Here is an 11,359-nt window from a genome sequence, read left to right as displayed (position 1 = left end):
TTCTCGAATTCATCCCTATCCTTCTCGAATAAATCTCTATTCCCTCTCGAATACGTTCCTCCCATTAAGTATATTATTTACAATGTGGACAACCAAAAAATATATCCGAGAGCAATAAAAAATTCAGAATTTTTATAATTAAAAACACTTTTGGAATAAGATATAATTAACCCCAATATATAAGATTTCTATTATAAGTTATCCGAAAAAAGAAATAATTAGAAGAAAAAGAAGGACAAATTATTCTATACGGGTACAAAGTCATAAAATAATAACAGCAATAATAAATTCCATAAACTAGGAATTAAAATTTTCATTTTTTTCCCGCTTATCAATAGACTACAAATTAAATTAAACATGATTTTACAACATAACTACTTACGTACCAAAGAGATAATCCATTAAAAGACATTTGAATGAACTAGGGAAAGTTAATTAATTACGTTTCAGCTAATTAAGCACAAATCTCTTTTTCTTCTTCTTCATCACTTTGTTACAAACTAAATATTTTCATTAACAAAACAAAAAAAAGAAGCTGTGAGCTTTCTTTTCTCTCCATGCCAATGGCTGCATGCATTAATATTAATTTGCATGGAATTATAAGTCCCTCTTCAAAGTCCCATAAATATGTAATACACCAATGTAATCGGCAAGGCAATCAACATCCCAAAAATGACACTGTGAACACAAATAAAATAACACAAAATTATCAATCGCAAAACTAATTAAAAAAATTAAACACTATAAAAAGATGTTAATTAATTTATACTTACCCTGTGCTAAGAATGTCAGGATGAACGTTGTATTCCTTAGCGAAGACAAAAGGAACAATTCCTTGTGGTAGAGCTGCCTGTTTTAGTACATATCGATTGAACAACAAGTCAACAACAATAATATATTCAGTATACGTAATTTCATAAACATTACACCTATCTCTATGAGGTAGAGAAGGTGTTTCTGATAAACCTTCGACTAAATTAGAAAACATTCCCTTTAGAAATAATTGTCGCGCAGCCTAAATCTTTTTATTTTATTCTGAATTTACCCGTTCAAGCACAACTAGTAATTAAATTAATGAGTTTTGAAACTGTATGGGCTCGAAGCAGCCTTTTTTTGGTTAATTAATTTACTGAGTGGTAGGTCATAGTGGAGAGTTTGAAATAAAATAATTAACATAGCCATATACTATATGTTTTATAATAAAGTAAAAAAGAAACAAGAATTAAGATTTGATGATGACCTGTACAATTGCCACGTGTAATAGAGTTCCACGAAGACCAACAGCAATGGAAGCAGCTGCCATAACAGCTGGACCTGTAAGGAATCTCACAGCCATAGCAAAAGATGCAACAGAATTTCCACATGCTATGATCCTTGGTTGCAAAGCCATGAACAGACCTGTCATCCATCAAAAATGTTTCATTTTTCTAACATGCAAAATATATACTATAACTTTTTCTAATTCCAACTATATACTATAAACAAATATATATGAAATATATCAAATTTGGAAAAATGAAAAAGTGGCTATACATATCTCGTTTAAGTGCATGGCATCATGCACTAAGGGGACCATCACATTTTACTTCTAATTTTTGCGGAAAGCAATTACATTTTGATGATTTCTTTCTATCCATTCAAATTTGAATTGACAAAATTATTCGATATATATGCTAATGGGACGTAACAAATATTCATAAAAATTCATTGAAACGCACACAAATTAATAACTCTTGATAGATAAAACTACTCGATATCTATGTTGATGGGATGTAATAAATGTTCATAAAATCCGTTGAACTGCACACAAACGACAAGTCTTTGATTGACAGAATTACTCGATATCTATACTGATGGGACGCAATAAATATTCATAAAATCCGTTGAAATGCACACAAACAAACTAAGCAGTCTCAATGGACAAAATTAATCGATATTTATGTTGATGAGACGTAACAAATATTCATAAAATCCATCGAAATGCACACAAATTGTCAAGTTTTGATGGACAAAATTACTCAATAGATATGCTAGTGAGACGTAAAAAGATGTTTAAAAAATTTGTCAGAAATGCAAACAAACGGACTCGAATACCACATATTAAAAAAAGCAAGTGCATGGCATCATCACATCCACTAGTTGGGTGTTACTACTATAGTAGTAGTTACCATGATTGTAGCCATTTGAGAGAAATGAGAAAGCATTGAGATGGGGTAAAGAAGATTTATTAATTAAAGAAATGTAAAGAAAGAGAGAGAAACATGTTATGATGACCATGCTGTTGTGCTTTTTTGCACGCTCCCCCTTCTAAACAAGTAATTTAATACTAATACTAATACTAATACTAATGACCTCCTTGTGATCAAATAATGAAAAAGTACTCACCAAGACTGAACATTGCCATGCCAAGTCCTGCATCTGACAGTATAGATATGGACTGTGCAATTATAGCAGGCATCTTCAAATTCCACCTACATTTTTTTAATAATCAGAATATATACCAACACAAAAAATAAAATTTAAAAAAAAGCTCAATTTTTTTTTTATTTTTTTATGAATAGAAATTGATAAATTTACCTGAATGAAACTAGAGACCAAGTGAGACCAAACAAGCTTGAATAAGTGTTTGGATTCCTAATAAGTTTCCTCCAAACCATGATGAGTATGAGCCTAGTCATTACACTTGTTGGTGGCATTACTTTTGCTTTGTTTTCTCCAGCTTTTTCACCATCTTGATTGTTCATTTGATCAGCTCCATCTCTATTTGCAAAGCTGAAATCATCTCTCTCCATGTAGTTTTCTTGATTATTGTTCCTTTGCCCCTCAACTAATTAAGCATAAAAAGAATTAGAAAATGTTACTAACAGTGAGACTTCAGGTTCAAATCTCAACAGAGACAGAAACTATTTATAGTCTTAGTGGACAGAGTTACTGGGTACGAAAAAAATTTACCTTTTCCAGGGGAGATAGGTACTCTCACATCCTTATTAGGTGCTGCAGGCTGGTCTAAATTAGCTGTATAATCATGTCCTCCAAAAACATCAGAAACAGGAGAGTTACTTGAACTCCAAACAAACATATGAAGATCCTTGCCACCTTCTTGATCTCCTTTTTTAGCTGTATTCTTGTGTGCTTTGGTACCATTATTACTAGGTGAAAACATGCCAGGATTTGGTGCTGGATAATTAGTGTTACTATTACTCTGTGTTGGTGCTGGTGCTGCTGCTCCACCAAGATAATTATTGAATCTTGACTTCCCACTTTCTTCCTCATAATTTGAAGGTCTTGGAGTTGGCCCTCTTGAATTATTAGACATACCATAAACATCATTAGCACCAAAGTTTGAGTTTCTCCCAGCAGTACCAGCCACCATTGAGTAAAAATCAGTATGATTAAAACTAGATCCTCTTGGTGTTGGATTTCTTGATGACTGGAGAGAGTAAATCTCTGCATTTGTCAAATTGGATGGTCTTGGTGTAGTAGAAGAAAATCCTCCTGACCTTCTTGAAAATATGTCAGACCTTGAGGCATTTGATTTTCTAACAGTAACATGAAGCTTTCCATCTTCTTTTAACTCTGCTTCAGTCTCTAAAACTTGTCTACCATCTAATGACATGACATCAGAATCAACATGAATAGATACAATTGAACCAGCAGTATCAGGAAATTGCTCAGAAATTAGCAATCTTGCACCTCTAAACTCAAACATAAAAAGCATCAAAGTGTACCAAATGATACACTGTAATACAACAATTTGCACCATTAAACTCCCAGAGAATTCACCATACATTCCTTTTAACAAAGGAATACCCATAACTAAAGTATTTGGAAGAGTTGATAGTGAAAAAAGAGTTATACTCCATTCCAAACTACCCCTTTTGCTTACATTAGCCCAAACAGCAAGAACCCCAAGAACAATAAGTTTCTGCAGAGTATCTGCAGCAATGAATCTTATGTTCATAGTGTAAGGATTATTAGCAGCTATAAAGTGAAAAGATAGAAGTGGAACTGCAAAAAGTGCAACAAATCTGTTGATTCCAGAACACTGATCTGGTGAGAAAATCTTCCACCACTTAACAGAGCCATAAGCTAGTATCATAGCTACATAAAGTGGCACAACAGCAGTCATAACATGGTAGAAATCAGATAAAGTTATCATCTTTGCTTAGTTCTTGAAATACCCAAATCAAGAAAACATACAAGGAAGGTTTACAAGTAAGAAAAAGAAAAGGAGGAAATGGGGTTGGTAAATATAAGCAAAGAGCATGTGTTTTGGTTTATGGGGTTGTGGGGATTTTGCAGAAAGAAGGAATATAGAAAGAATTAATATACAGCTTTGAGAATTGGGAGTAAGCTTGCAGTCTCCAAAGCAAAGGAGGGGATTTTTCTAATGTATATTTTTTGCCCTTTGTTGTTTTCTTGTTTGTTTTGAAGTGTGTTTGGATTTGAAAAGAAAGAAAAATGGTGTGTTAGTAATTTGCTAAATGGCTCTATCTTCAATGGTTCACAGAGTTGTGTAGAGAAAAAGCATTTTGGTTGGAGGTGGTGTCCCTATAAGTACTTGTTTGCCGGAGCTTTCTTTTTCAAGTCATTTTCTTCTTGTTTTTGGCTTTTTGGCTCGTGGCTTGTTCATGGGCTACCTTTTTTCTCTAAATAAATTTCTCGGTTTCAATTTGTTTGTCTAATTATTTGACATAATACGAAGTTTAAGAAAGTGTATAAAACTTTAGAATCTTTGTATCTTAAATTAAAGATATATTGAATCTACCATAATATTTGTGGTATTAGATTTGTCGTATGGAAAGTTAAAAGTAAAGAGTTATCAAAAAAGGAAAGAAATATTCTTTTTGAAACTGACTAAAAAAGAAAGAAAGATAAACATATTGAAACGGAGAGAGTAATATAGTTTGTATAGAGTCAAAAGTATATTCAAACCTCTCTATAATTGTCATTCTCTATAACAATATTTCGTTATAACAATAAAATAATATGAATAAACTATATTGTTATAAAGAGATTTTACTTTATTTATTTTTGCCTTTTGCCCTTTTGTCAAGGCATGCAACATTCTGATGCATGTGAAAATGATGCAAGGCAAAGGCAAAGGCAATACTGTATTGCTTTGCCCCTCACTAATAATAAGTTCTATATTAATGTAAAAAATAAAATCATGTATTTAGGTTCTGAAAATGGTGAATCTTTGATGCCTTGATGGGGCATTGTGACAAGAACATGAGCTAAGGAACAACAAGGCTATGGTGAAATTAAAGGTGCATTTTTGTAGTGGACCTGTTTGGTTTGTCCATTCCTAGTTTAACCCATTATTCTCATGGATATGCTCTATATGATCAAAAGGTTAAGGGAGTGTTTGGTTGAAGGTATTAACGGTTTAAAAAATCACTTAGAAATAACGTGAAAAACTAAATGAATCATACACATTAGTTGACAGATTGTATGTAGGTCAAAATCATACACAGACACTCTATAAAATAATCGAGAGTTTGAGACAATCAGAAATAAAAGTATAAAAACTAAGTCTTAAGTCAAAAACTCTATACATCAAATGGTATAAATATAATCTATTAATTTACTATTGAATTTCAATTTATTATAAGCCATTATTCTCATGGATGTGCTCTCTATATATGATCAAAAGGTTAAGGGACTGTTTGGTTGGAGGTATTAAAAGACGCTTTGATGATTGCTTAATTTATTTTAGTGCAAACCACACGAATGGTACGTAGTTGTTAGATATATTCCTACACTCTTGCTATAACTTGACAATCGAAAAACTCAGTGTCAAATTTTTGCCCCTTCGAGTTGGCCAAGGCCTACATACCCTTGATAGGAGAGGGTTTGATAATCAACCTACTTTGTCAAGAGGTGGCAAAAAGGCAACAACCTTAATCTATTACTTAACATATACCACTATGTAAATATATTATTTTTCATAGTTCTTGAAAAGATAATTATAATAAACATACATTTCTTGAGATGGAAACTCCATAGAGTTCACCAACTTAGAAGTGAAAGGTGATTGTCGGCTATGAAATAGTAAATGTTAGAGATAATTAATGGTAAAATAATGTCCTAGAAGTTATAAAAGCAGAAGCATGCGTTGAAATGAATGATGAATACTAGAGGCAAATTGGAGCAAATTAAGATTAGTGTGTCATAACTCTCTTGGACTCCCAAAAACAAACATAATGTTTAATTTGCACAAACTGCTATATATTGGTCTTAGGAATAACCCATGGTTATGTTTCCCATGGACTACAAAAGGGCAATACATTTCTCTACTCATGTAGTGTCATCAGCTTGCGTACATCTCAACTATTTTATAGAAGTATTTTTGGTATAATTTATGAATTTTATCGATAATCTTTTATTCAAAATTTTTGTAAATATCTTATTGTGAACTCAATTACTCTTCTTATTGAATATAATTTGCACGTACAAAATTATTGAATTCGATAGAATCGATAGTTTGGCTCTCCTGAATATAGGTGCTTTTGTCTCTTTTCATTCTTTGTCCCTCACCCTTTTGTCTGAGGTTTGGTCCGCTTAGGTTCAAATTTGGATTTGTTACTTTACAAGAAATTGCGTGCTCTTAATAGAATATTTAGACCAATCTTTTGGGATTTTTTATACATAATTTAAGTGAAGATGAAAGTTTTGAATTTCTCAATTTTTTTGTCATCTACCTCTAGTAGACAACTCTGTCTATTCTTCTCTTTCCCCCTCTCATGTTACTGATATCTATGTGTCCTATATATTCAGACACACATTCATTGTAACATGCTCATACATATGTATATGGTTACTAAGTAATGAAATTAATTTGTTGCAAAGTAATCAGATTAATTAGCATAAAAGAACTTCAAACCCAAAATTTAGGAATAAATAACGTCTATTTTGCTTATGGTGTGTGGCAATCAAATGAAAAACTTGAAATTACTAATGGAACGTGTGGCAATGTAATTGTTTGGGCCTGTACGTTGCAATGAAAAAATGCCCTTTTGTACTATGTTTAATGTGACATGTATATTTATTGTTAGCTAGAAAAAATATTTAGTTACATGATTTGTCCTTCAAATAAGCTAGTCTTTGATTCTTGCCGTTAGAAATCAAACCTATACCTAGCGGGGTATAAGTTCTTTAATGGCGAGGAGCATAGCTTGTAAGAAGATACTATGATGAGAAAATACAAATTCAAGCCCCACGAAAAAAGTTATTTGCTCCGAGGTAAAAAAATAAATTGAAGGTCAACACAAAACAGGGACAAAACTGCAAATACCCAAGAGGAAAAATATGAGTAAATAATGGTTCATCAGTTAGTTTTCTAAAAGGACAAAAAGAAAACATTGGAATGTCTTAAAATCAACCAAGAATGGAGAACCAGTTTAGTTTGTTTCAAATGTTCACTTTCATTGTTCATATAAAGAAAGCATGCAAATATTAAATACTATCATATGCACACAACTTTTCAGCAAACCTGTATATTGATTACATACCATATAACTACAGTGATACAAGAAAATTTGAAAAGAATATTCAAACCAAATATTCGATAAGCTAGAAAAACCTTGCACAGCAGATTGGTTCAGTGTGCAAATATAACAAATTCCATTTATCACAACCAGAGATCAATTGTGAGAGCACAATTCACAAACCAGTTCATAGACTGCAGCTTACTGCTACCAGATGTATATACACACGCTGTATTCTATAAACCCCTGGAACCAGGAAGGTTGATCCACTGAAGTTGAAGTTCAATCTCTCCACATTCCACATTTCTCAATCTTAGGCACATATCTTGCACAACTTGACCATCTTGCCATACAACATTAGACTCTTCGGACAGGCAGTTAGATCTGCACGGTTGTATTCTAGTAATAATGGTGCCACCTGGGAGGCCACTTAAGTTCATCTTGAGAGCCTCTAGAAATGGTCTGATGTCAAATTCTGCATCTCCCATTTTGTCATCTTTGCTGAACATGTCGTGATCATACACAGTCTGGAAACAGGCAGAAACAAGAAAACATAAACAAGAAATACAAACACTGGGAAGTGTATATTATAATATGTAAGAACATTTGAAAGCACCCAGCAAGTGATCATTAGCAAGAAATGGTTATGTTTTCTGCGGAACATACAGGGTCTTATCTTATATGATAACCAGCAAACAAGAAACTTTACCAGCATAACAGGAAGATTGGGATCTGCAACAGAAAGAGTTAAATCTTCATTCCACTCAGGATTAACATCCTTTTTTACAACTCGAGTCTTCAATTTCTGCATTCAAGTTGAAAAACTGTCTGAGAGAAATCAATAATATACATCAAAGAGGAAGAATTCACAATTTACACCACATTCAAATCTGTGGCTTCCATGTAGTTAATAACAAAATAACACAGTAATTGAATAAAAAGAAGAGCCAAGTATTCGAGTACTTATGTTTTTATTTTCCGCTAGTACGATAATAGTTGTAATTTCACCCAAAGTACCAACTGAGTCATGCATGATGGCAAAACAACAAATATTTACAAGTCACAGAGTATTAAAGACATTGTTATCTTATGACGTCATTTAGAATATGAAACAGGTACAAAAAATGGTGCTCTTTTTGTAAACTCTGAGGAGTACAAAAAGATTATAGTATAACAAATCAAAAGATTTGGCAACAAGATCGCAGATATCTTAGAATTTATCTCTCTGTTTGCAGAAGCTTTCCAAATCCTAGAAAATACTCCCAGATAAATCCGCAAAAACTTTTCTGAGTGATACAAACATCTGGGGCAGGTAAGTTTCTCCATACGAGTCCACCAAAGTCAAGCCAAGTCAAAAAGTAGCAATAACATTCCCCTCCCAAGATTTTTACCAAAGGGGGTTCAACATCTACGCTATATATACATAAAAAAAGTAATTTGACTGTGTATAGTGTAATTTTCTACAACAAGGGGCTTCGGATGAACCCCTCGGTCCTACCTGGCTCCACCCTCCCCAACACACACACGCGACTCATTTTACCCTATTAATGGACTTTTCATAACCTGGAAGGCAAGCTCTCTAGACCTATAACTTATCATGGCATAAACATCACAAATCTGCATCTGCCAAAAAGGTTTATAGCTCCAGACTCAACACATAGAACGCCAAAATTCAGGAACCTTGGCAAGACAAGAATTACAACAGCACACCTTACACATTCAAAGCCTCCTTAGTATAGACAAAACCTACAAAAAGCATACACCTTTTTTCCACAATACTACAACCCCTTTCTAGAAGCGAAGACTAAAAATATGATAGAATTGTTTAAAACAAATAAACTTCAACACACCTTCCCCAGCCTCGTTCTGGAACTCATCACTTAAAAGGACATCTGACAAAGAAAATTAATAACAGGAGATAATTAATTGAACTTAAGACTTTCAAAAAAAAGATTGTAACCAGAACAACCCCCAAATGTAAAATTAAACCTTGTGATTTTAATTCTAAACTGAGTTAAGAAAGGGACAGAAATAAAAGGGGCGGTGTCCTTTTTTTCTTCTGATTACAACATCAATAAATCCCAATAAAACGGAACCCATTGTCAAACATGAACTGGTAACGTTAAAGATGATATCTTTCTACTGTAATTTCCACACAAAATTTTATACAGATCCTTCATATGTCAAGCAAACAGATTATTGTAACGACCCTTCTGATCATTTCTGTGTTTTGCCTTCTGTGTGTCGTTTAGAGCGTTCCTGTAGCGACCCCAAGTCATTTATGACTTGCTGGGACTGACAGTTCGGTCACCTAATCATTCGTTTGGCTTTTGTGCGAGTTTTAGTGTTTTTGGAGCTTATGAACCTTGAACGATCATTTTCGATCAAAACTTCAAGAAAATGACATCAGAATCCAATTTTGACGATTCCATCAACTCCGAAAGGTCATTTTAGGCTAGTAGCATGGTCGGAATGGCTCTCGAGATTTTCAGTGTGAGTCGGTTCGATTAGGCGTTTTAACTTTAAGTTTAAGCCTAAGTTTGACTTTAGTCAACATTTTGAGTAAACGCGCTCGGATGAGAATTTCATCAGTGCGGTTAGCTCCGGAATGTCGAGTTTGGTCCAGATTAACCCTTCTTTTATGTCCCGAGGTTTTTGATATTTTTCCGAGCCCTTTTGTGATTTTTGACTTAAAAAGACATTTGAGTGTGTGACCACTTTTTGTCAAGATGACCTCGTATGGAAATTTCAACTGCATCATTGAGTCCGGAATATCGAATTTGGTATGGTTGCATATCTCGTTTGCGTGCACAGGATTCCGAACGAGTTCGGAGCACCCCGTCGGAGTTTTTATGTTTTGGAAAAAATTTGCAGAAATATCTGCTATAAATGCAGATATCAGCCAATTTTTCCAAACTTAAAACCCTCATCTCTCTCTCATCTCTCAACCGATTTAGGTGATTCGAAGTGCGGGAGCTTCGTATTCTCGGTGGCTTCGTTGTAGAGTGTTCGAAAGTTGTCAGGTGCGCGTAGTTCGAGGTAATTTCGTGATTAACCTGACTGCTATACCCTTTTTCGAGCCTTTGTTTTTGGCATTCTTGTTTTGGTCATATCTCACTCATTTTAGATTGGTTTTGGGTTATTCAAAGTCCCACATGTTGGGAATTATCGTGGCTACCTCGTAGAGTGTTCAAGGAGTGTTGCGAACTTTTCAATTCTCGTTAATTCTGAGTTAAGACTGCTGTTGTTTTCTTTTAAGTTGATTAAAATGTGGTTTTCTTGCTTGTTGGTTTTTGCTGTGTTTTGAGCCTTGAATTGTGTTCCATTTTGGAACACAAGTTTAGGTTGCTGTTTAGGGTCTCTTGACAGAGTCAATTTAAGACAGTTCAGTGTGGGTCCCACGATTTCCTTTGTGACTCCAAAATTGACCCGTCTCTGTTTGTTGTGATTTTGGTGTCTAAACGACCGTACTAACGTTGTGATCCTATATTTGATAGAGTGACAGCGTTCAAGGGTCGTTCGAGAAGGAAAAGCTCTGATAAAGTGATTTGGAGCGTTCGCAGTCAGCCTTAAGGTAGGCTACGACTTCATTTCTTTTTAATTGAACTTAATTGTGTAAAAACATGTCGATTAGAGTGAATTGGGGGTGGGTACCAGTTTCCTACCTTACTTTGATTAGATACCTCATGTTAGGATCGATTGGCCATATTCGGGTGTAGTATCATGTTAACCGATTTAGTAGAGTTGCATGCCTATGTGCTAAATGCTATTGTATGCTATGTGTTGCATGCCTTGTTCATCCTTAACCGTAAGCATGATGTCCTTAGTCTAGGTTAGGCTAGCATTGACTTAGACTTATGACCCGTGTG

The 11,359-nt window shown here is 34.2% G+C and overlaps 2 protein-coding genes across 2 annotated transcripts in view; both read right to left on the bottom strand.

Annotated features, from left to right (window-relative positions):
- Positions 1–417: 417 nt before the first annotated feature.
- Positions 418–4,541, bottom strand: LOC102596833 (probable auxin efflux carrier component 1c). The gene is made up of 6 exons (XM_006341465.2): positions 2,953–4,541; positions 2,578–2,827; positions 2,386–2,471; positions 1,241–1,398; positions 774–850; positions 418–678 (listed from the first exon to the last, which is right to left on the bottom strand). The coding sequence occupies exons 1-6, from the start codon at positions 4,157–4,159 to the stop codon at positions 612–614; spliced, it is 1,845 nt and encodes a 614-aa protein (XP_006341527.1). The 5' UTR covers positions 4,160–4,541; the 3' UTR covers positions 418–611.
- Positions 4,542–7,452: 2,911 nt separating this feature from the next.
- Positions 7,453–11,359, bottom strand: part of LOC102596160 (protein C2-DOMAIN ABA-RELATED 4-like) — a 5,781-nt gene continuing 1,874 nt past the window's right edge. Inside the window, exons 2-3 of the mRNA XM_006341463.2 lie at positions 8,200–8,295; positions 7,453–8,017 (exon numbers count right to left, since the gene is read on the bottom strand). Coding sequence (XP_006341525.1) covers positions 7,727–8,017; positions 8,200–8,295 — 387 coding nt within the window. The 3' untranslated portion in view covers positions 7,453–7,726. The remainder of the gene's footprint in view (positions 8,018–8,199; positions 8,296–11,359) is intronic.

The sequence above is a fragment of the Solanum tuberosum genome, unplaced genomic scaffold (genome assembly GCF_000226075.1).
Source record: "Solanum tuberosum cultivar DM 1-3 516 R44 unplaced genomic scaffold, SolTub_3.0 scf00026, whole genome shotgun sequence".
NCBI classification, from domain to species: Eukaryota; Viridiplantae; Streptophyta; class Magnoliopsida; order Solanales; family Solanaceae; genus Solanum; species Solanum tuberosum.
This window is presented reverse-complemented; position numbering and strand designations above follow the sequence as displayed.